Source organism: Haplochromis burtoni, unplaced genomic scaffold, assembly GCF_018398535.1.
Source record: "Haplochromis burtoni strain Fernald_Lab_line unplaced genomic scaffold, NCSU_Asbu1 Contig_31, whole genome shotgun sequence".
Classification (NCBI taxonomy): Eukaryota; Metazoa; Chordata; class Actinopteri; order Cichliformes; family Cichlidae; genus Haplochromis; species Haplochromis burtoni.
In genome coordinates, this window is record NW_024582392.1 from 2,283,483 (window position 1) to 2,307,703 (window position 24,221).

Consider the following 24,221-nt stretch of genomic DNA (forward strand, 5'->3'; position numbering starts at 1 on the left):
ATCATTTTCTGAAAACATTGCACATGGTTTGCAGGATCTCAGTCTGCAAGCTCTCACCTTTTAACATGAAGCTTTCTTAAGCTATTTGAAAACCCCTAAAGTCCTTGCACGGTATCACCACAGGAATGTCTGTTATGTTCTCAATGTTGTAAAACCTAATTTAAATAAATGTCTACTTGCTCGCATTGCATAAAAACTCGATTTAACTGCAGCTTCTGTTTGCCACACATTTGAATGCAAAGTGTTCTGTTTTTAGCTGCTGAACTACATGAACAAGGAGTCTAAGTAGGCCATTGAGGTAATCCTCTGACCCCTTACACTGCTCTCCAGCCTTCCTGCCTCATGCATGTATGACTTGAGGAGGGAATGTTGAGGCCTTCTTCTAGAGTCATTCACAGAGGATCTTCTTCTTCCTCCACAGCTGCTGGCACAGTATTGATGCTGACTTTACTCCTACTGACCTTCCAAGTCTGTGATATCATCAGCATTCAGTCAGGAGATCTGAAGCAAACTTTTGGCCCTGTTATATTGAATGTCCCGAGTATTATGTGTATTTGTAACTCATTTCTATCATGTGTCTCTATTTAAATATGCTTAAAAATGTTAGATTATTTATGTTCCTTGTCTGTGACCCACAGAATAGTTGATAGTACAATTTAATGGTTATTTTTCAGTATGTGGAGGAGTGTGACTGTGTCAGTGTGTGTCGGTTGTTGGCCACAGACACAGTCACAGTTGAGATATAGAAATAGATGCTGTAATTTGTATGTGGCTTTCACTTAAGCCGCAGTCGTGCTTTTCAGTTTTTACCTCCTGAAACATTTAACCAGAGGTTTTCCTGAGGAAAGGAAGTTCCAAACAGTATCCCACATCACAGTGACCGTGACTACAGTGACTTGAATGCAGCTTATAACATGCACACCTGACAATAGTTGGATATTAATGTGCAGTTTAACTAACAGATAATTCTCCCCACTTTGTGTTTCTAGTTTATTACAGAGCTTCTGTCAACTTCACCTCCCTGGTCTACAGTCCCGAATACGAAGAAATCTTCTCTCGTGAATTTATCGAGCTTACTGAAGCAGTGGTGGACACGGTATGTCCTGTTCTCATAAACTGTGCTAAATAGCGCTCTTGTACAGTATCATAAGACTGTTACTGCCTTATATGGTGAAAGACATTTTATTTATGACTTTGCTAATTTAAGAATGTGTGACTGTGTGTCTAAAAATTTATTTTTCCTCCACAGCTCGAGTCAGAGTACAACAAGATTCCAGGTGTCCAGACAGTCAGTGTGATCCTTGTTAAGTAAGAACATACACAATATTATTTAAATATTTATTTGTGACACTTAAAGTAGCTTTATTTTGTTGTTTGGATATTTTTTACCTTGCCAGGTGATATTTCTTCTTGTTTATCCGTATTACCCAAGGCCAGTAGGCCAGCAGCATTGTAGACATTCAGTCAGTAATACAGGAGCAATAAGTAAGTCCTTTCTAGGACAGCCAAAGAGGAGGCTTTTAACAAGCTTTATTGTTTAACATATGCGGTGCATGCCACACAGTCTGTAGGCTCAGCTGGCCTTCTTTTGGTCTTTGCAGAAAGGAGATAAGAGAGGATGGCGTTGATGTATTTGTGGAAATAGATGTGGGATCTGAATACAACGCCAATGAGGAACAGATCCGCAGCGTGCTGTACAACGTGGTGAAGGAAGGAGCAATTGCTTCCTACAGCACTTCGGTCCAGGGCTTTCAGTTCAGACGGCTTGGAGTAGGTAAGACCTCAAGAAGTACTGAAATAGGTGCCACTGTTACCCAAGAGTTTGCTGTATACTTACAGCAGATGAAGATTTACCAGCGGGGTAGGCAGTTACCTTAACATTTCCCTCTGGTTTATAGCTGAACCTTTGCCTTCAGCGGAGCATGTAGCAGACCCAGGTTTGTATTTTGCCATGCCTGTTGCATGGTGAGTTAGAAACTGTAGTGCATTTAGAAAGAACAGTTGAGCATTTGTGTCTTTAATTTGATGTGTACAAGTCCCGTTGTCTGAGGAATGTTTTGCATGGAAGCACAGAAGTGTGAAGCAGACTTTGAGTCTACTTCTGAGTTTAGTCTTTGAAGTCCAATAGTGCCCAATGAGTATAAAGTATATTTGCATGGCATGAGTGTGATTAGGAATGCAGCTTTTTAAATTTTTTTGCCATCAATTCCACAAAACTCTCTATACAGACATGGCAACTAATAGAGTTAAATGGTGACTTTATCTTTTATTTGTTTATTCAGGTGACAGCATTGTCATTCATCTGTCTGTCTCGTTTTGCTGTCTTTGTGTGTCTGTGTGTCGAATCTATTCTTACAAAGTATTTGTAGCCTGTGTTCACTGTAGTGTAGTGTTTGTTCAATCCAGTCTTTATTTGTGCGTTATTAAGCCTTTCTTGTCCAGTCTTGTATTTATTTCTTATTGTGTATCAAATATGTCTGTTCTATTTTTTTGTATCCATCTAGCCATGTCTAATCTACTCTTTGTCATTTAGTTTGTGTCAATCTCTTTTTTTGTGTTCTTCAGTATAGTCTGTCCAGTGTTGTCTTGCCCGTCTAATGTAATCTGTCTAATGTGTTATAGTATAGCTGCCATGTTGGTTTGAACCTATGGTATATTTTATGGTTACCAGAACACAAACACTAATGAAAATCTTGTAATGTTCTTGAAAAGCTCCCTAATTATCACGAGCTTTCAGATTTTGGTAATATTTTCAACACTTCTGAGTTGTTCTTTCTGCAGTAGAGTTCCAGGAGAAGTTTTTTTAAAAAATTAAATGAAATTAAAAAAAAAAAAATTGTTAATTGTGTTTTAATATGACGTTAGGTAGTTTTTTGGCTGTACCATAGTCAACGCATGCATGTCTTTGATCCTTCAACATCCCCCTCCCCCTGCTTCCCCTCTGCATCTCTAACAGTAACCCCCAGTGTGAGACCCTGCATGCCAGATGAGCACAGGTGTGGTGATGGGACATGTATCCTAATGGAATACCTGTGTGACAACCGACAAGACTGCAGAGACATGAGTGATGAGCTCAATTGTGGTGAGTGGCCTCATTGTGACTGGTTGGCAGTTTAACATGATCAGTTATATGCTGGAGTAATGGCTGTTTGATGTGTGAGACAGTAATTAGCACCTGTGTACATCTTTGCATAGGCCTAATGAAAGAGTTGTGTCACACTCAATAGGGCCGATTATTCCGATCATCACAACCCCTGCCACCACAGTTGATACAACCCAGAAGGTAGTGCGTCCCCCCGGCCAACCTGGACCCTGCAGAGTGGATCAGGCTACATGTCAGACTGGAGAGTGTATACCTCGTGACTATATCTGTGACGGTCAGCGGGACTGCCCAGATGGAAGCGACGAGTTTAGATGTGGTGAGTAACGCAGCCCTGTACATGTGAACAGTCCCAGAGAGCAACATGATCCCTAATCAGCCTCTTGCCTTTTTTGCAGGTACTCCATCTCCCTGTGAACCCAATGAGTTCAAGTGTAAAAACGGTCGCTGTGCACTCAAACTTTGGCGCTGCGATGGAGATAATGACTGTGAGGATAACTCAGATGAAACCGACTGCCGTAAGTCTCCGTTTCTTTTGTGAGACAGTAAAAATCTGTCTTAAAGGAATAAGTAAAGCTCCCTTACCTCTCTGATGTCCGTCTCTTAAATTTAAACAACAATATTAAATCTAATTTTGGATTTGTTAAGTCATCTTATTATTTCAAATAATTGTGTGGGTGGAATGATAGTGCAGTGGTTAGCGCTGTCTCCTCAGTGCGAAGGTTCTGGGTGCAAATTCCACCTGGGGTGTTTTGTGTGACATTTGTATTTTCATGAGCTATTTCCAGACACTCAGTCTTCTTCGCACAGTCCAAAGACATGCATGGGGTTAGGTTAATTGGTTATTTTAAACTAGCTGTAGGTGTGAACGATTTTCTGTCTCTATGGTTGAGCCCTGGGACAGATTGGTGGCCCCTCCAGTGTGTACCCTGCTGCTTGCCCTATGACAGCTGGGATAGGCTCCACCCCCCACCGCCATATCCCAGAACTGGTTAAGTAAAGGAAAATACTTGCGTGTGAATATGACCACACTTATTTAAAAAGAAGGAACAAATCATAGGCCTCCGAAACTTTCCACAAATGTATGTATTGCCACTGAGAATAAGTCACTTTACTGTGAATGTGACCTTGATGAAGAAAAAGAGTCCATCACCGTTTTTTTGTGTGTACATATTAATAAATAATTTAATTAAGGATAGGAGGATAGATCCATGATAGGTGTCCTTCTTTTATCAGTCTTTATGTTGAGTGAGGCCAATTAACACCTTCAGGTTCATATATTAAATCCAGAAATAGTGGTATTTATCTTCTTATTTGACTCTGCAAAAAAGCATCTTTCCCATTCATCCATCTATCCATGCATCCAACTCAGGGTAAGGAGCCTATCCCTGCTACCATAGGGCAAGAGGTGGGGCAGCACCTTTCCCATAATGCTAAAAATGATTGGTTTCAGTTTAGGTTATTGGTTGCTGGTGCTAAGCAATTGCTATGAGCCTTTCTGACCTTGATTCAAAGCTGCTGTTTATGTTGTGAAGGGATATAAATTTGCTATTACTTTTCATCTTGTCATCACTGCAGCCTCCAAGGGCCCCGATGACAGGTGTGCTCCTGAGCAGTTTGAATGCCTGAGTGATAACAAATGTATCCCAGCTAGTTACCAGTGTGATGAAGAGCCAGACTGTGAAGACCGCTCCGATGAGTATGGCTGCAGTAAGTCTCACTCCAGTGCCTGTCCACATCTGCCTGTTAATAGACTCATTCTCATACACATTCAACTGCTTTCTTTCATATTTTCATGCAAATCACTTCTCTGACACTACTCTGTATATTGCCTCCTTTGTACACTTTGCCTAATTTTCTGTGAAACAGGCTCTTTTCATATGTATTCAGTGAAACACAGGGCTTTTGTGAGCCCTCCATCCCTGAACTAAAAGAAAATAGTCTGTCCATAGCAGAGAATTTGACTTCCTCGGCCTTTATGAGCTTCCAGTGTTCCAGTGACATGCCAGCTGTTTTGTAAATGTGCATTTATTTTTTGGTTTTTTGTCCTTTTTGACTCCTCGCAGCCCCTCCTGCTGTAACAAGCCCCCCAGAAGAGTCAGTTCAGGTTGCACGGGGAGCCACAGTAACATTCACCTGTCAAGCTGTTGGAGTGCCAACACCCATTATCACCTGGAGACTCAACTGGGGACACATTCCTACCAGCAACAGGTGGGTTTGATAGGAAATTCACCACCTCTGTGCTTTTTGTTCATCAGGTCTATAATCAAACCTAATTTAGTGTACACATTCAGAAACTCTTAACCTCTGATAATTCAAAGTTTGGAGAAAACACAGTCAAAATGGCCTAAAATATCTATGAATTGGAGTTTGTTAATGTTATTTTTTAGTCAATCTGTTTCCAATCTGGTATCTGATAAAAGCTAGACGTCATCTGCAGTAGTCTCTGAAGATTTGAAAATCTCTGTGAAGGTATTTTCCTCTGTGATACAGTTTCAGGTGAGGAGGCTGTTGACAGTGTAGCTGATCGTCTCAGCTTTGACTCTTCATCTTTAGGCCCATGATTGTAATTACCTGAATATTTGTGGTGTACTCCAGCTCCAGATGTTGCCGTTTCGAAATGTTCACTCTAGGCGTAGACGACTGCATGTGTGGTTTGGGCAATTACATTTAAAATTGATGGGTTTTTGTGTAACAATGTTTTCTAAGACTGTAACAGTGAGATGTAAAGGAAAGCTTTTTATCTTATTCCAATGGTGTTTTATTTCTCTATTCTCAGGATTACCGTGACCAGTGATAATGGCCGTGGGACCCTCATTATTCGTGATGTGAAGGAGTCAGATCAGGGGGCGTACACATGCGAGGCCATTAATGCTAAAGGCTTGGTGTTTGGCATCCCAGATGGAGTGTTAACTCTTATTTCAAATCCAAACCAAGGTACGGACACATCCCTTGGGCCCAGCGTCAACGTGACTACAGTTTTAACAACAAACATTAAGTTATGTACCTTGGAAACTGTAGGATAACTGTAGATAAGTTATATCCACTTGTTCTTTCCAGGCAACTGTCCTGATGGTCACTTTAGCGTGAATGGCCGCTGTTTGTCCTGCTTCTGCGGTGGAATCTCTAAAAATTGCAAGAGCACTGGACGTTATCGCAACCATATCAGTCTGCGGTTCACAGAGGAGGAAAACTTCAAAGGCAAAAAAAGCTTTTAATCCATATGCGTATGGTTTAAGCTGACAGAACAGATAAACTGTCAGCTGAAATACCTTTCAAACTTTTATTCCTAACATTAAGAGCTAACATAAAATAAATCTGAACTTGTCAATTCCAGGAGTGAACGTTACCTACCCATCGAGGCCTGGTACTCCTCCTCTCTCCTCCACTCAGCTCCTTATTAACCCGGAGATGGAAGAGTTCCAGCTTGTCGACCTCTCACGTCGTTTCCTTAACCTCGACTCCTTCTGGACCTTGCCTCGCCAGTTCCTGGGCAATAAAGTAAGGAGAAAATAATTCACAAGTCTCATTTTAATGGCCACGCTTATTCGTGTTAATCATTCCATTTGTTTTAGATCGATTCCTATGGAGGATCATTGAAGTTTAAGGTGCGGTACACACTAGCACGCGGATTGTCCGAGTCTGTGGAGAAGCCAGATGTGACGCTGGTTGGAAATGGGCGCAGGCTTGTGTACCGCAGAGGCAATGGCACCCCTCCCAATGTGGTCAACCAAAAGGAGATCAGATTCACTGAAGTAAGGGCTCTGGTTCAGATTCTGCACAATCCTGTGGTAACTTTGTAATGATGTAATGATTATATGTGTTTTTGAAAATGTAGAAAGATTTTATAGGTCATGACGGAGTAATAATCTAATAATGATCAAAAGTAAGATGAATTAAGCACTTCCACATGCATTATGTTAGTTAACCTAATTGTTAAATTTTTAGGACAACTGGCAGCACTCCAGTGGTCGTTCTGTGACCCGAGATGAGCTGATGATGACCTTGGCCAACCTGGAAAGCATCAGCATCCGCACCAACTATGATAACCACATGGTCAGTGTGGCACTCAGTGACATTGTCATGGATACCACGACTGTGGAGTTCAGCGTTTTGGGTCATGCTAAGGACGTTGAAGAATGCAGGTGCGTTAAGTGAGAAGGAGGAAACGCCCAGTCTGTTGGGTTTCTCCAGTGTGTACACATGTAGTGTAAAGAGCACAATACAGTAATAAATTGATTATTTCATCGCAAGGGCTAATTTTATATTTATACTTTGGTGATTATTTATAATAGTTTCATCTCAGTCTCCTTTGTGTCTAATGCAACAAGAACAACAAAAAGTCAGTTTTTCAGTCAGCTGTTTTTTATTTACCGCAAAGTGTTGTAATTTGCCTCATCATAGTTTCATTATGAAAGCCATGCTTGATCATTTGTATTTTAATCTTTCCCAGATGTCCTCCTGGATACACAGGCCTGTCTTGTGAGATGTGCTCTGCTGGTTTCGAGCGTGTTCCTGGTGGCTTGTATCTGGGAACCTGTGCTGGTTGTAATTGTAATGGACATGCTACTGCCTGTGATCCAATCAGCGGACAATGTCTGGTAAAAACCCCGAAAACAAAAAAATAATGAGTCAGACAATTGTGTCTGCATTAGAGGATGATTTGTTTAGCCCAGGTTAAAAAACAAAAGCAGGACAAAATAGGTTGTTTAGCCCTTTTTAAAGGCTTATAGAGCCTCACTACCAGCACATATGCAAGTAACACCTTTTGATTCAAACAGGAAAATAGTCAGAAGTTGGTTTCATGGTGGATGCATAATGGAGCAAAAAGGCTAAGAAACAGTTCCAGCATATTATTCACTGCAAAACCCAAACTTGCTAGTTATGATATAAAAAACACCCCAAATTTCCCCATGATTCCAGTCTTGCATGCATGCTTGGTTTATTGGTAGAGCCATTAACAATGGTATCACTCTTCTCATTGAATTCTCAACAATAGAAAAACCCCAAATATTCTCAAAAATGTTAAATATACTTTGAGTGACATCTGTGTGAGTGAATTGACTGTGTGTTCTCCTAACCACAGAGCTGCCAGCACAACACAGAGGGCCCTCAGTGCGACAAGTGTCGTTCTGGCTACTTTGGCGACCCAAGCCGAGGCCGCCCTGATGACTGCAAGCCCTGCCCTTGCCCGTACACTGAGACATCACGACGGTAAGGTCAAAGACAAATGCTCAAACACATCTACAGTACAATATGGAAGACTAATGCATGCGGAAACAGTCTTCAAACAAGGTTTCATTGGTAAATAAACGGAGCTTTCTCACTACTCAAGCTGAGCTCATTCAGATACGAGAATACTGTTTTATGCATTTCACATGCTACTCATTAAACTGCAGCTCCTAGATTTTGATTCATTATTCTTTCTGCGGACCTTGTAGGTTCTCGGACACCTGCTTCCTGAACATTGACCAACAGCCAACATGTGACGCATGCAGGCCCGGCTATACAGGAAGACGCTGTGAAAAGTGAGGAAACGTATATCATTACCTGTACCTTATCACTGAGCGTAATTAAGAACCTGTACGGATATGAATTAAGCTGTACGACTCTCTTGGGGCTGTTTGCGACAATGACTGTTGTATTGTATGGTGCAATATTCTCAAATATGCCAAATGTATTTAAAATTAAAATTAACTACACTTTGATATCTACTATATCTCTGTCTGGTTTTTTTTCCAGGTGTGCTCCTGGTTATCAGGGTAACCCTCTTCTGCCTAATGGAAAATGTGTCCCTGTCTGTGAGTACACTTACATTAAAGAAATCCAAATGCCTTTACATTATTGTTTGGCTTGTTGAACTAGTCAGTTATCCAGCCGTATGATCACAAGAAGATCTAAATCTTGTGCAATGATTCCCATCAGTTTTTCCCCCCTGGGGTTACAGTAGATTGTAGTGTGTGATCATGGCTTAGGTATGCAGGGTGGCTGGAACCCTCCCAGGTGGACTTTCTTCTCCATATGTGATCTTTCCACTGCTCTGTCCCTGCAGCAAACCCATCTACCAAGTGTGATGAGAGAGGAATTGTCAGCTCCAGCAGCGGGCCATGCAGCTGTAAGGTATGGCTGCAGTATGGTAAACATTTAAATCATCAGTTGTTATAAATCTGCAAGGCTGAGTTTTTCTGCTGCCATTTTTTATCAAAGGATTGAAGGGCTTGACAGGCACATGGGCCACATATGTGACTGTGTTTGTTTATTTGCTCCTTTGCCTACGTTGCAGAACAATGTGGCAGGCGCTCTGTGTGACGAGTGCAAGCCTGGGTTCTTCCACCTATCAGGGTCCAACGCTGAAGGCTGTCTACAGTGTTTCTGTATGGGCGTCACCAAACAGTGTTCCAGCTCCACTTGGAATAGAGAACAGGTGGGCTGCCAAGCTCTGAATGGAAAAAGAAGGAGCACATATATTTGGCACCATGATGTCACTCAGTGTTTGCTCACTAATGCTGTATCAGCAAATCTTTTCAGGTTCTAGATTGTTTCTAGTTATAAGCAATGTGCAAACGCTTCAGTCAGACTTGTTTCTGCATCTCTCAGGTGCGGGGCGGCGTAAACGGGCAACTCTTCTCCCTCTCCAATAGTGCCAACACTAATACTATCACTGAAGGCATCTCACAAAGGGGCTCCTCTGAAGTTGTCTACCGTTTCTTCTCGAGTCTCCCTGATGACATCTACTACTGGGTCCTGCCTGAGAACTTCAGGGGAGATAAGGTGAGGAAAACTAACAAAACAACAACCAAGTGAGTAGCAGGCAGGGAACAAGGAAAAAAACATGCATGTTTAAGGTGATTTCTGTTTTCTGATTTCTATGTTGTCAAGTAAGAAGGCTGCCTTTATCCATGCATTGAGGCTCTTTTGGACCTTCGAGTCAAAGCCAGTCAAGGATGTCTTGTGACTCCCCTCACAGTATCGGAGGGGTTAAATACCTTTCCACTATTCAGTTTGTTGAAATGCTCACCTTTTCAAAGCAGATGGCCATACTTCATTAATCTGTTTCTGCTGGGAGTTTCTTTCTGTTTAAAACTGATGATGTCTCTCAGCTGTCTCCAAACACTTGCTCAAAGGAAATTTGTGCTTCTCTCTGTATTGTCCATCCATCCATTCGCTTCCGCTTATCCTTTTCAGGGTCGCGGGGGGCGCTGGAGCCTATCCCAGCTGTCATAGGGCGAGAGGCGGGGTACACCCTGGACAGGTCGCCAGTCTGTCACAGGGCTAACACACAGGGACAGACAACCATTTGCACTCACATTCATTCACACATTCACACCTAGTGACAATTTGGATTATCCAATTAACCTATCCCCACAAGCTGCATGTCTTTGGATGGTGGGAGGAAGCCGGAGTACCCGGAGGGAACCCACGCAAACACGGGGAGAACATGCAAACTCCACACAGAAAGACCCCGGCCTGATGTTGGAATTTGAACTCAGGACCTTCTTGCTGTGCGGCAACGGTGCTAACCACCGTGCCACCGTGCTGCCTCTGTATTGTAATGTCTTGATATTACTATGTAAAGTGCTCTTAGATGACCTATGTTATGATTTGGCACTACACGAATAAAACTAATTTGATTCGAATGAGTATTTGTTTTCAACATGTTGCTACCAGGTGACAGCTTATGGCGGAGAGCTTCGCTACACAGTGAGCTTTGAACCATTTCAGCGCTCTCTTATGATTGATGGTCAGCCAGATGTGGTTCTCCAAGGCAATGGAATCTCCCTGGAACACTACGCTCAAACCAGACCGCTCCCACGTGTCCCACAAATTGTCACTGTGACCTTCCGAGAGGTGTGTTTCAGTGTTTTTTGGGAGTTTAGCTAAACCTAAATCCTCATCAACATTTCACTTTCACTTAATTGTTTTTCTCTGGCTGACAGTCTGAATGGCGTCGTGCTGACGGACAGCCGTGTACTCGTGAGCACCTACTGATGGCGCTGGCAGACGTTGCTGTCTTCATGATCAGAGCCAGCTATGCCGACAATTTGGCTGAGAGCAGGTATGCTGGGAGGTTCCTCAAAGAGTGTGGAAAAGTTTCACAAATCACATATTAATCCGAGAGGATCACACTGCTTCACATGTCTTTTTTATGCGTGATTTAGTGTCTCAGATATCCAGATGGACATTGCTGTTCCTCACTCAACTGGGTATGAACGTGCTCTGGAGGTGGAAGAGTGCGCCTGCCCTCAAGGATACAGAGGACCATCTTGCCAGGTACACATGAGGAGAGTAGTCTAGATTATTCTAGATGAGATGACAAAAACTTAATAGCTGCAACTAATGATTATTGATATATGATTCTATTCATTGTTATTAGTTGTACAGAAAGAGGCATTTTTGCTTTGGAGTTTTTAAAGTAATGGAAAATGAAAAAAATCTGCACTAATGTCTCTTTATAAATAAATCAATAATTATTTATACATGTAGTTTTGCACAGGAAATATTTTCCCTCATGTGAACTACAGCTGCCAGTTAAATCAGTTTAATGTATCAAAGCAAGAATAACAGGATGTAAACATTGATGGTTGTTCATCTGAGGCTAGCTTAGCTTCAAGCTTCTGTAATCCGTTCTATGTGAAACTGCAAACTCCATCTTCTGATAATTCAAACTGCTGTTTTGAATTGGTACGAGCAACTTTGCAACCTTCGATTTTACTGAAGTCCTTCTGACAAAGGAAAGAAAGCAAAGGCACCACAGATGTGTCTAAGCTTGCTAGAAATAAAGTCTCTTAATTTTTTCCATAATACTGCTTGGCAATAATTGCAGTCTGTCTCGCTCCGGCAGTGGAACAAAGACATTTTCCTGTTTGTCATCACTTGTCTCTCACCTGAGGTGCTTTTCCATTTTTTTCCATTCTGCAGGAATGTGACGAAGGGTACACGCGGACTACCTCTGGGCTTTACCTGGGCACATGTGGGAGGTGTGATTGTAACGGTCACGCCAGCAGCTGTGACCCGGAGACCGGCAGGTGTCTGGTAGGTTCTGTGCTACTCTTCCCCTCTCTGTAGCCTTTGTCAGTGCTGAGCCGTCTTTGATCTCTGACACGGAATGTGCAAATTATTTCTTGGCAAATCCCAACATGTGGCTACCTAAGTGCCATATCTTCAACTGTTCCATGGATCACACCCCTTTTTTATGTGTTTCCTGACTTAAAGCAATGTCTCCATAACACTGCTGGCTCAAGATGTGAGCGCTGTCAAAATGGTTTCTATGGAGACCCAGTCACGGGTGGTGCTCAGGCCTGTAAGCCCTGCTCCTGCCCTGGAATCTCTTCTAATAACCAGTAAGTTTATGTCAGAAATGATTTTCAGTTTACTTTTTTGTTCTTTTTCATGCTAAAGTAAACTGTGTGCAGGGCAGGATCATTCTCAATCGTCATCTCTGTTTTTTCAAACAGATTCTCCACGACCTGCTATCTGGATTCTGACGGCCAGCCGACCTGTGACAACTGTCCTCTTGGATTCACTGGCCGACGCTGTGAAAGGTACGTTGCTCCTCTTCTATTTCTCATCCCTCTATTTTTCTCTTTGTCTTCCTCTCAGGGTTGTCTAAGCACTGCTCAGTGTTTGGGGTTACCTGGCTGGCCGGCAGAAAGGTTTCCAGGGGCTGGCAGTAGCACAGACTGATTTCATTCACAGGAGTGGGATATAAGCATGTCTGTGGTTCAAATTTCCCTTTTTTTCATGGTTTTTGTAGCTGAAGTATATCAAAGGAGGGATGGGATCTCTAATATATCTTTAAGGTTTTGTACTGTGTCCTCACAGAGCTGCTGGTGGTTCTCAGTGTTGTATTGTGGGTGTTTTGATTTGCAGATTGTGAAGTTATTTCTGCTGCTACTAGTAGTTTTCTTCGTCCCACATGCGACACAGACCACTAAGGTTATTTCTCCTGTGGCACAATGCTGTGTCTTTGTTGTTGGCTCAGTTCCCTTCGTTGGTAACGAGGATGCCATCAGTCAGATTAGATTTTTTTTTTTATAGAAAAGAAATATGCTGAAGGAGAACTAACAGTTTGGAAATAGACTTTTTTTTCTCTGTATATCTTACTTTTGCTTTCTTCTCCTTTTACATTATCTCCAGAAGCCTTTTTCAAAGGTTGCCTTCTGCTTCACCTTTTTGCTTGGCTGGTAGAAACACATTGTAGGTGCTGGCTAATGTGATTTCTGCACATATCAGTTGTTTTGGTCATAAATGTAGATGTGGCATTTATGTGGACTGTCTGGCTAATGAATCTTTGCCACCCCAGTGGCAAAGATGAAAAGGTGACTTGGGTACACAGCGCATCTTTTCATTTACTATGATATGAAGTCCCTGCCTGTATCCCTGCCTGATTTTGCTATTTTGATATTAAGAGAAGAGATGCCATCTGCAGACAGTTGTGGGGACCCATTCCTGGAGAAGCACACAGAGGGCTCCCTGCCTATGGGATGTGGACCTGAAACAATATTCAATTTCAACTGGGATAAAGAATTAGAACTAAACGGCAGTGGAGATGATGACAGTGAAAATCCTAGGCCTGTTACTACTATTATCCCTACTAGGGCTTTATTGTCTACTGCATCACAGCATCACAGAACTCAATCAACAAAAATAATTGGGGTGGGCGTTGTTTCAGTCACCCCCAAAAAGTTAGTGTCCAGACTCCCACCACGCTTCACTCCAAGCCCAGAGCGCAGACAGTCAAGCTTCCAGCAACTTCTCCGGCTTCACCTGAACTCCTTTAACCGACGACTGACCATGTTGGAAAGCAACACGCTTGATATGAAGGACAGCATTCATAGTATGGAGAAACAGCAGAGTCTTCTCAGCTCCCAGCTGAAAGACGTTATCAGTCTGCAGACAGCCTCAGAGAAGAACAAGAAAGTTAGCGAGCTGGAAAAGAGCTACACAGAAATGGAGGCTCGTCTGAGCAGACTAGAGGGGCGGTTAGAGATCCTAATAGATGGTTTCACAGCCCTGGCTCAGGAGATGAACAAGATGAAACGTACAAGACACATTTCCCGTTCACTCCAAGAAAAAAGGGTTCTGCCTTCACTCACAACTGTCATTGCGGTCCCATTGCACTCAACACCTCAGCCTCAGGTCAGAGTTATACCTACTAAAATGTCTCTCACTAGTAAAGCCACTGTTCCCAAAAGCATACCGACTCCAGGTCTCCTCTCAAACAAACACAAATCTGCTCCTAAGACAGATAGAAAAGTCCAATCAGTGAAAAACACAACAAACCTCCAATCAGTCAATAGGTCATTCAAAAATCAGTCTTCAGCAAGATCAACAGTCAGGTTGAAGACCAGCCAAAGTAAACCTAACACTAACTCAGAGTCTACACCTCAAACTGTAGTGAAGCCTCAAACAAAAAAGCCGGAGGGAAGGAGGGCTGCTGTGACACCAAAACATAATTCACAGCCAAGGCAAACAAAACTAAAGGAAGTTAAAGAAGAGGCAACAATCACAAAATTTCAAGTGGACCCACCACCTCACAACTCAAAGCCTGCTAAAATCCCTCAGCTGCAAAAACAGTCTGATCGGGCCAATAAAAAGGATCCAGCTCTACTTAACATAAACAATGGCCGTAAAAAGACAGTGATAGCAGATGCAACAAAGAAGGCTCCGGAGAGTGTGAAAACTTCAGAAGATGATTCAAAGAAATTGCCAAAGCCTCACAAAGGTAGCTCTAACCCAGATAAGAAAAAGACTGAACGCAAGTTTGCTCATAAGTTGCCCTCTCACAAAACGAAAAATTCAACCAAGGTCACAGTGACAGCCACAAAGACTGTTAAGGCTACTACAGCCAAGAAACCTAAAACAACAGTAAGAAGGACAACTCTTGCTCAAATCAACGCTACCTCTCCAAAGAAGAAGTCGAACATAACGATAAAAAGGACATCAAGTCCCACTAAATCCAAGGCTGTTCCTAGGAAGAAAAACACTAAAAAACACCAACATAAAAAGAAAAAATATTTTGAATCTGGAGTTTTGGACCTGCTGAGGCTTCTAAATGGAGATTCTAAATCTGCTAAGCAGAGCAGGAATCAAGAAGGTTCTCTACATATTGTCTTGGGAAAGCTGGCCATTCCCATCAAAATTATCCCTGATGACTAGAAAATATGTTGTTGTTGTATAACTTTTTTTCAGTTATTTTTTTTATTTCTCTGATCTTGGTCCTATTTATATATACTACAATCATATCAATGGAATATAATGAAGGCACAAATATTACAGTACTTACAGTATTTTACAGTGACTTTTAATTTATTAAAGGTATACTATGCGTTTACAGTATAGACTAATACAAAAGTGTTTGGAGGGGATGTTTTCCTCTGCAGAAACCCAACCATTTTTTGTCATTTCTTCTCTCCCCTCTTATTCTGCTGTGTTTGCTACATTTCTAAGCTGCAACTTTTATCCCAAACCAAAAACAAATTGCAGGTTAGTCACAGTGGATATCTTTAAAAATGTTCTGTCCTCTGCTCTCTGTGTGTGTTTGACGGCTGAGCTGTGCTGCTCACACAGAGCAGAGACCACAGGGGACAGCTTGAAGCAAAATTCCTCTCCCTCTTACTCGAGTCATAAAGAGGGGCCGATTTTAAAGGGACAATGCTTTGTTTTTGCTTTGTTCTTTTTGGGTTTTTTGCAAACAGTAACCAACAAGTCCTGCATTTGATACCTTTAGTGTATTATTCCTTTAGTCTTTAATGCAGATGCTTACATATTTTTAAGTGTATTATGTGGCAAAGTACTGTCAGAACTATTGCACACAATTCCGCTATGAAGAGATTGCTTAGCATGTGAACCTTTCATATGTGTACTTTGTTCACTTCATTATGGGCATGCTACCTCAAATTTGACCCCTAAATGTTCCTCTGCAGTCCAAGGCTTTGGACATAAAAAAAAGAATCCAAGGGCAAAATTTTAATATTGTCATGTAAAAAAATGAGTGTTGCTTTCTGCTTTTGGAGATTGTGCTTTGCGTTTTATATTTTTATAATTTCCATATGATGTTCTTTCAGTATGACAATTTCGATGTACTGTATGTTGATTTTTGTTATTATGATGTCTGTAAAACAAGATTAAGTTAACTCCTTTTGGAAAGTTCTTGAAGTCCCAGTAGACAGTTTGAATAGTGTTTCTGAAAACAAGTTTATAGCATGGAAGTCTGCTTTCTTGGCTGTTGACCTATGGACCTGCCAGAGGATAGGTGAGGTAAGACTGACAGCAGTCGTCCCTGCACAAATCGGGTTTGGATGAGCTGGGTGACAGTGCCAATGTATGCTTGAGCTGATGGTGCTTTGCTTTTCTTTGTCACACTATCAAAAATGATCACTTTCTTCTGCCTTAGCATCTTCTCTTTTATCTATTCCTAGTAGCTACTATTCCTACCTCTGCTTTCTTTGTTGTCACATGAGTTTAGATTAATAATTGTTTTCATCTTGATCATTTTTTTCTGGTTTTCTATAAATTGTAGTGTTTCTGTTCATTTGAAAAAGAGATTTCTCATTTTCAGCTGTACAACACTCCTGTGAGAGATGGGATCAACATCTGAGACATGTTGAAAGTTTTATCAGAGGCTGTGCTTCATCCATCTCCAGTGCAGGCAGTGTTTAAAACCTGTTAGTATACAGCGGAAAAGCTGGGTGATTTGGTTCATGTTGATGTAATGCTAGCTGTCTGTGTAGATGCGTATACTTGCTGAATGGAGTAACAGAATGGTACATGTGTTTCTTGTCTGAGTCACTCAGTCCTTTGTTTCTCGCTGAGGTCTGGTTTGGGTCAAGAAGATGCCTTAAAGGACATTATTCATCAAATTTATCTCTTCTAGCAGGCTTCCCAGCTTCCTGCCCCATTGTTCTTCAGGTTAATACTTTTTGCATCCTTCTTGACTGGAAATATTTACTTTAACTATCTATTTTTATTTCAGATGTGCTCCAGGATACACTGGTAATCCAATGCTTGGACAGAGCTGTAAAGTTGGCAATGGACGTGATGGTAAATTCAGTATTTTGATCTAGAAAAATAACAAATCTGTGCCTTATTTTTATAAGGAAAATACAAGTTGCAAAGATACTATTCAATACAGAACTTACTGTAATCTTCTACCTTTCTGCCGTGTGACAGAGTGCTATAACTGTGACCAAAGAGGGCATGAAAGCTGCAATAGTGGTGTGTGCAACTGCAAGGTGATCAGACACCGTCACTTCATGTTTGCATTAATTCCTTAGGTATTTTCACCTTCTGAATATTATAGCATGGGCTGCTTGTATCTTTTTCCTCTGATGCTGGTGTAGATGAACGTTGAAGGCCAGTATTGCTCCACCTGTAAGACTGGGGCCTTCCATCTGAGCCAAGAAAACAAAGATGGCTGCCTGTCCTGCTTCTGTATGGGTGTCACTCAGCAGTGCTCCAGCTCAACCTACTACAGAGATCTGGTAAGACTTTAAATAATAGTAAAAATACAAAAACAGATAGGGTCAAGGCCCAGCAAAGACTCCAATATGGCCTACTGGGCAGCGTTAGAAAATGTGATGGAGGGCATAAATCTTGGACTTTTAACTGTATTATCATAAGTTTTACAGTGTTTCCTGCTGATAAAGACCTCCGCTGTAGTCATTCATACTACACCAAAGTAATTAAGTAACAAATAAACAATTGAGTGACAGAAAGGTTCCTGTTTTTTTTCATTATTGCAACTTCCCCCATTTTGCTTTCTTCTTTGGTACCTTTTTTAATGTATCTTTTGTAGTGGGTCTCTATTAAACCCTGCACTTTCATTATTCATGTGCAAGAAGACCTTCAAGTCTCATGCAGTCTGTATCAAGCCTGTTAGTCTGCTTCTCCCTTCCTTTTAGCAAAGTTTTTTTTTCTGATTTTCTGCCTCTTGGAAATGAAAGATTTCAGCACAAGGTGGAAGGGTGTTCTGTGCTCACAGCCAGAATATGAGAATATGACATCACCATATTAGGGGTATCAACTTTCGCTGATCTGAAAGTGTAAAAATGTGTTTGAAGTGGAGCGTTTAAAACCGTCTGAACTCTGAGCATTTGGATCAAAGAGATTACTTGTCTGTGGGAATGTTTAATAGGAGCATCTTTTATCACTTTAAAACTTTGCGATTAAAAAATGAGGAAATGCAAAATATTTTTCTTTTAAGCACCTTATTTATTAATGTTTTTTAAGTGGTACTGCATTATTTAGTGGCTTGTATACTTAAATTTGCTTTGTAGGTGTCCTCAGTCTTTTCTCCAGGGAACTTCCAGGGATTCGCTCTGGTCAACCGTCAGCGCACCAGTCGCATTTCCACTGGTTTCACTGTAGAGATTTCCAATGAAGGCACTCAGCTGTCCTACAGTAACTTTGACTACCTGGGACAGGAGCCTCACTACTGGCAGCTTCCAGGAGTTTACCAGGGTGATAAGGTCAGTATTAAAAAGAATATACCACAGATACAACAGTTAAAACACCCCCATGCTGCATATAAACATGCTCAGCAGCACACATCAGAAACAACTAGACCATCCTACTCAACTATTTTCTCCCTTTTGCTGCTTTTTCTTACTTCAAGCTTCAGCCAGTCCTTTTAGAGTGAACTTGTTTATCAATCTTTGCGTGATTTCTTTTCCTTCATTCCTGCAGTGGTTTCATCTTTTAAATCTGAACAGCATTTATATTGGCAAAATAATTTGTATAGATTTGATGGCCCCAGTGACGACTCACATAATGTAGCTTGTTCTTTGTGTTTGTCTCCCTCCCCACGCTCTATAGAAAAATTCTCATTTTGCTCGTGTGAAACGAAAAGATCAGGTATACAGTTGTTGTATGTTGTGATTGCTGTTAGATCATATAAAATCTGGTGATTTTTTTCTGAAGTGCAGTGTTATCTGGCATGTTTCAAGTAACTGTACTGCATTTGAAATACGCTGGTTGATGTACAATAATAATAATTATCATGTTATGCATATATCGTGAATATGCACTGAAAAGTTCTGTGATCATTTATCTATACTGGCACAGTTATTTATTAGATGCATGCCATTTTTACAGCTGTGCATGCATTTTGCAGCTGAAGGTGGCAAACAAAGGCCCCTTAGAGTTACCCACTTTTATCAAAGTCCATATTCCACATCGCTTTCTGCTTCACATGATATAAGCCCTGTGGATTGATCATTAATGGTGCATTAAAGAGCTTCATAAACTTTAACTTTTACTGGAATAACACTGCCATAACACTTGCAAATACCATCAGCTCAGTGGTGAGCAAAGTGATCAAAGAGCTTACTTTATCCACATCAATAGAGTGATTCATATTTGCCAGAGGAGCAGCTAAGGAAGGATGCTTCCATCTGGAACCTAATGGCCACTCAGCGTAAAGACACCCACAGAACCAAAAGAGCTAGTCAGGTATTTGGTGTGACCTGCACTGTAGATCGGAGAATGTAAAACTCGTTTGTCTAACAAGAATAAGTGATGCACAGTGTTTTTGTGGACATCTATAGAAGTAACATCATCATCTTGGTTATTAGATGTAGCAGCATGAACACTTGGGTTTGATGAAGTGGGACTGAGCAGAAGCACATCATCAGATATGAGCGTGTGTGCATGTGAGTGAGTTATAGAGAACTCTGGCATGAATAGCAAAATCGTAGTTTCTTACGTGAAAGAACTTTTTAAGTGTTTTGTTGGTGTGACTACATTGTTTGAGTGGAAATAATAGAATGAGCCTATCATGGGCAGCATCTACAGTAACTATATAAAAACTGATTGCCTGCATAACCTGGTGTCTCTAAATAAACTTTGTCACTTTTATTGATGGTCAAGCAAGTTTTCCATGGTAGGCCCCCCTTCTCTTGGAGTGGGTATATATCAGGTTACCTATTACCTGTCTCTGGTACACCACTTTCCCCTCAGGGTGCTGTCAGAGAGCTGGATGATGAAGTCTGGGCACTTCTCTCTAATTTCTCCAATGGGCAAGCTGGTTCTCCTCCATTTTTTCCCTCCTATAAATCCTCCTCCTTTCCTCCGTACTCTTCTCCCTATACTTCCCGAGTCTCGACTTCCTCTTCGTCTTCCTCTCATTCTCGCTGGTCTTTGCGCAACCCTAGTCCCCCACCCCCCCCATCTGGTATCGCTTCAGTTAGACCAACTCGACCCCAACCTTACTCCCCAGGACATGCTCCTCATCTCCAGGTACACTCTGTCAGTGATTGCAAGAGGTTTCGTTTATTTTTCGCAACCCTTTTGCTGATGTCTTGCATTTCTTTTTGGGGCCTGGTTCTCCCGTGAATCAGCAGAGCAAGAACACAGTGAGCAAGACTTATAGTACGACTGGTGGGACCAGCAAGGTAGATAGTGGAATGACTGAGTGACTAACTTCATGTACATTATAATCTTAATCCTTTAAAGTTAATTAACAACTTTCTTTTTTTATTTGTCGAGGGTTGTTTTTTTCCAGATATTTAAAATAAAACTTAATTATAATTTGTGACATTAATGCTGAATATAATGCATGTAGTTCATAAACACTAGAGAATGGGTAGTTGACTTAATTCTAGTGATTAATTGGAATGGAGGTATTTTTTGTTGTTAAGCAAATCACTCCCACTCATTGCTGTCACAGTGTGCACTGTAATTCTCCACTTAACACTGGTTTTTATAATGGCCTGTCATTATGCTGTTGTCTGGTTTAGATCCCCATCTAATTGAGGCACTTGTTAAGCTGTCATTGCCGTATTACTGACTGTGCAAGTTGCTGTTTTAGTTGTCAGGCAAGGCACAGTGCAAGTGCTCTGCTGTTATCGATTGGCAGCAATAACACTCCTACGTGAAAACATCTACTTCAAAGTGTTTAGTTACATGTTATGTTTGTCCCCGATACTTCCCAGGCATACTTTCTGGAATTCTTGCTTGCTAGCTTGTGATTTCATCTTGCTGCTTAACTCTCGCTCGCTTCCTGTGGCTTATTCTCCTTCCTCCTTTGCCTCTCAGTACTTTCTGGTCTACAAAGGTTTCAACTTGCACCAGGATGGTCTGCTCTACTGGCAGCTTCCAGGGCAGTTCACAGGGGATAAGGTAATTGTGAAAACGTGGCTCGCTCCTGGTCATCCCCTTAGAGGTCACATAAAATATTGCACTCCTATTATCCTCAAGCATTCCTACATACCTGTCCACAAAACCTATGCCCATACTTTTCCAGTTGTCCCCCACCCTTTCCCTTCAGTGTAGCTTCTTGATTTCCTGTCCTACATTCCTCCTGTGTATTAAAATGTGAGGGCTTTTTGCCATGTTATGATTGGAGTTTTAACTGCTTGGCTTTTTGTAAAGTGAGATGTAATGCAAAGGTCAGAGATCATGTTATTAGATTTTCTCTTAATTAAGTGATGAAGTGATGAAAACATGCGTGGCAGTATACGTCTCACATGAGACAAAAGCAGCAGATGCAGCAATGTCATGACTTTCATTCTTTGCTATGGCCTCCGGCTTCAAAAGCATACATAAAGCAAGTTGATGGTATCTTTCTTTATTAATGGCCTTGGAAAAAATAACCTTCACAATCACAGAAGCCATTAGACATCCTTCCCATGGATAAAATTCAGGGAATGCACTTTTACATGTATTTACAACTCTGCAAAATGTAAAGATGCTCACATGTTGGAAAAAAATCAGTTTACACCTTTATATCCTCCTATCAAAGGACTTGTTGTCAGTAAAAACTCACTTTCAGCAGCCACCAATGTGTTTCACATTTCTCTTTTATCTTGAGAACTGCAGCACTCATTAACCTGACATTAAATTTCACGCTTTAGGTGGGGTCCTATGGTGGAAAACTTAAATATACCATTTCCTATGTGGCTGGTCCGAGAGGAACGCTCCTTGATGATGCTGACGTTCAGATTATTGTGAGTATCTCTGGGAAGTTTGCTGATTTCTACCATTGTTATATGCATTAGGAGGATTTGCTCACCTGCTTGTGTTTTTCCTTCAGGGTAATGACATCACCTTGGTAGCCCGTCAGCCTTGGCAGCGGAGGCAACAGGGCAGAGAGATGAATACATTTGAGATCGTCTTCAGAGAGGTGAGTGGTTCATAGCGTTAAGTTATTTTATAAGCCAATTTAATTACAAGTTAGATTTTTCCAATTTAAATATATTTTTAATTTTTACTATAGACCTGTGTTATATATATATAGATAGAGATAAAAACTACAGAAAATTTTAGGCTTGTTGAAGTGAAACCATCCACGACTGAGCCTGTCCTTTGTTTTCTTATCTTCCTGAAGCTGAACGTGCTAAAACTCACTTTTCTTAAAATCTATTCATAATGCACACCAATTGCTTTAGCCTATTTTTTTTCCTCCCTACTAGGAAAATTGGCGTCGACCTGATGGCATGATTGCCACTAGAGAGCACCTGATGATGGTTCTGGCTGATCTCGATGACATCCTGATTCGAGCATCCTACTCCACAGAGATGCGCTCCTCCAGCATCTCTGACATCAGCATGGAAGTTGCTGTGCCCAACTACAGCGGCTTGGCACAGGCCCTCGAGGTGGAGCAGTGCCGATGCCCACCTGGATACCAGGGACTCTCCTGCCAGGTCAATCTTTTTTAAAAAATAAATTTCTCAGATTTTTCTTTCTTTTTCCTTTTTACCTGATTGTGCCTAAATCAAGTATGTGTCATTTTTAGGACTGTGCTCCTGGCTATACCCGCACCGGTGGTGGCTTGTACCTGGGTCACTGTGAGCTCTGTGAATGCAATGGTCACTCTGACTCCTGTCACCCGGAGACCGGCATCTGTACAGTACGAAGCACCAGATCAGCTAATGATTGGTATTTTTCTTTGAATTAAAGCTTCCTGACAAGATCTCTAAACAGAGTATTTACCTTCTTCCAGAGCTGCCTACATAACACGCAGGGTGAGCTCTGTGAGCAGTGTGCTCCTGGTTTCTTTGGTGACCCCACTGTTGGCACTCCAGAAGACTGCCAGCCATGTGCCTGCCCTCACACTGACCCAGACAACCAGTAAGTTCTGGCACGTATAGTAAGACGTTACATTCCAGCTCTATTTATAGCTCAGGACAGCTGTCCAGTGCAATTAACCCTGTCTTGTAGATTTTGGAGTATTGGTGAAACATTACCCTGTTTACTACAGCCTTATATCAAATCCTGCGTATTTCATTATCCTGATGAAAGTGTCTGATTTTGCACTTACATTTCACTTTACCATAACATAATTTTGCTGGTTCATGGCAATGAAATACCAAATCTGTTGAAAATAATAATTTTGAAAAACAATTGTAAAAAGGTAACGTCTTAAAGACTACTATAAATTCCATAAAGGACCCTAAGTCTAGTCAAAATTACAAGTAAACACCAATTACTTGTTAACTTAGTTTCTAGACCAATACTTTTACTTTGTGTGTAACTTATGCAGGTTCTCCCCTACCTGTGAGAGCCTTGGAAATGGAGGTTACCAGTGTACTGCCTGTCAGCCTGGCTACACTGGCCAGTACTGTGAACGGTAAAATAACTGCTACTCTCAGAGGGAATACCTCATTAATAAGATGAAATGCATCATTTATGAAAATACACCTACTGGAATTTCTGTAAAAGTGCTTTTGCTTTCCATGGACTGTTGTGAGACGGGGGGGTTTTTTCTGTGCCTGTTAGTTGTGCTCCTGGATATGTTGGAAACCCACAGGCAAGAGAGAAGTGTCGTCCAAATGATGGTAACGTTTCCATGCTTCCAATAAAATAAATGAAAGCCTTGTGCTGTAACTGTGCATGAAATCTATAGGAAACATAATAATTCAGAAATTTATGAAATTTTTGACTGTTCTTACAAAATTCTTCTCAGAGTGAATTCCTGAGTGTTTATATTAACCGTTGCACCTCCAGTTGCAGCCCCACTCGTAGTCAGAATTTATCCAGAGAGAGTCCTAGTGCCACAGGGAAACCCTGTCACTCTGCGGTGTCAGGTGTCTGGATCACCTCCGCACTATTTCTTCTGGTCGAGAGAAGATGGACAGCCAATCTCCGGCAGTGCTGAGAGACATAGACAAGGTACAAGATT

The 24,221-nt window shown here is 41.4% G+C and overlaps 1 protein-coding gene across 14 annotated transcripts in view; it reads left to right on the forward strand.

Moving 5' to 3' along the window:
• The window catches only part of hspg2 (heparan sulfate proteoglycan 2), a 94,974-nt gene that overhangs the window by 38,846 nt on the left and 31,907 nt on the right, over positions 1-24,221 (forward strand). For 7 of the 14 annotated variants that reach the window (XM_042219318.1, XM_042219319.1, XM_042219324.1 and 4 more), the window contains 44 exons: positions 990-1,096; positions 1,250-1,308; positions 1,602-1,774; positions 1,899-1,937; positions 2,957-3,082; positions 3,228-3,419; positions 3,499-3,618; positions 4,679-4,810; positions 5,167-5,311; positions 5,880-6,037; positions 6,161-6,301; positions 6,438-6,601; positions 6,676-6,855; positions 7,049-7,245; positions 7,554-7,701; positions 8,187-8,314; positions 8,542-8,628; positions 8,843-8,901; positions 9,153-9,220; positions 9,384-9,524; positions 9,698-9,871; positions 10,769-10,948; positions 11,038-11,156; positions 11,260-11,371; positions 12,020-12,133; positions 12,314-12,441; positions 12,556-12,642; positions 17,076-17,143; positions 17,273-17,334; positions 17,443-17,583; positions 18,379-18,570; positions 18,917-18,955; positions 19,448-19,552; positions 20,060-20,338; positions 20,440-20,493; positions 21,137-21,220; positions 21,955-22,047; positions 22,134-22,223; positions 22,513-22,743; positions 22,836-22,949; positions 23,043-23,170; positions 23,583-23,669; positions 23,819-23,877; positions 24,047-24,211. In XM_042219318.1, the coding sequence (XP_042075252.1) occupies positions 990-1,096; positions 1,250-1,308; positions 1,602-1,774; positions 1,899-1,937; positions 2,957-3,082; positions 3,228-3,419; positions 3,499-3,618; positions 4,679-4,810; positions 5,167-5,311; positions 5,880-6,037; positions 6,161-6,301; positions 6,438-6,601; positions 6,676-6,855; positions 7,049-7,245; positions 7,554-7,701; positions 8,187-8,314; positions 8,542-8,628; positions 8,843-8,901; positions 9,153-9,220; positions 9,384-9,524; positions 9,698-9,871; positions 10,769-10,948; positions 11,038-11,156; positions 11,260-11,371; positions 12,020-12,133; positions 12,314-12,441; positions 12,556-12,642; positions 17,076-17,143; positions 17,273-17,334; positions 17,443-17,583; positions 18,379-18,570; positions 18,917-18,955; positions 19,448-19,552; positions 20,060-20,338; positions 20,440-20,493; positions 21,137-21,220; positions 21,955-22,047; positions 22,134-22,223; positions 22,513-22,743; positions 22,836-22,949; positions 23,043-23,170; positions 23,583-23,669; positions 23,819-23,877; positions 24,047-24,211 (5,469 nt within the window). The remainder of the gene's footprint in view (positions 1-989; positions 1,097-1,249; positions 1,309-1,601; positions 1,775-1,898; positions 1,938-2,956; positions 3,083-3,227; positions 3,420-3,498; positions 3,619-4,678; positions 4,811-5,166; positions 5,312-5,879; positions 6,038-6,160; positions 6,302-6,437; positions 6,602-6,675; positions 6,856-7,048; positions 7,246-7,553; positions 7,702-8,186; positions 8,315-8,541; positions 8,629-8,842; positions 8,902-9,152; positions 9,221-9,383; positions 9,525-9,697; positions 9,872-10,768; positions 10,949-11,037; positions 11,157-11,259; positions 11,372-12,019; positions 12,134-12,313; positions 12,442-12,555; positions 12,643-17,075; positions 17,144-17,272; positions 17,335-17,442; positions 17,584-18,378; positions 18,571-18,916; positions 18,956-19,447; positions 19,553-20,059; positions 20,339-20,439; positions 20,494-21,136; positions 21,221-21,954; positions 22,048-22,133; positions 22,224-22,512; positions 22,744-22,835; positions 22,950-23,042; positions 23,171-23,582; positions 23,670-23,818; positions 23,878-24,046; positions 24,212-24,221) is intronic. The other 7 variants (XM_005918879.2, XM_014332554.2, XM_014332553.2 and 4 more) reach the window with 6 other exon arrangements.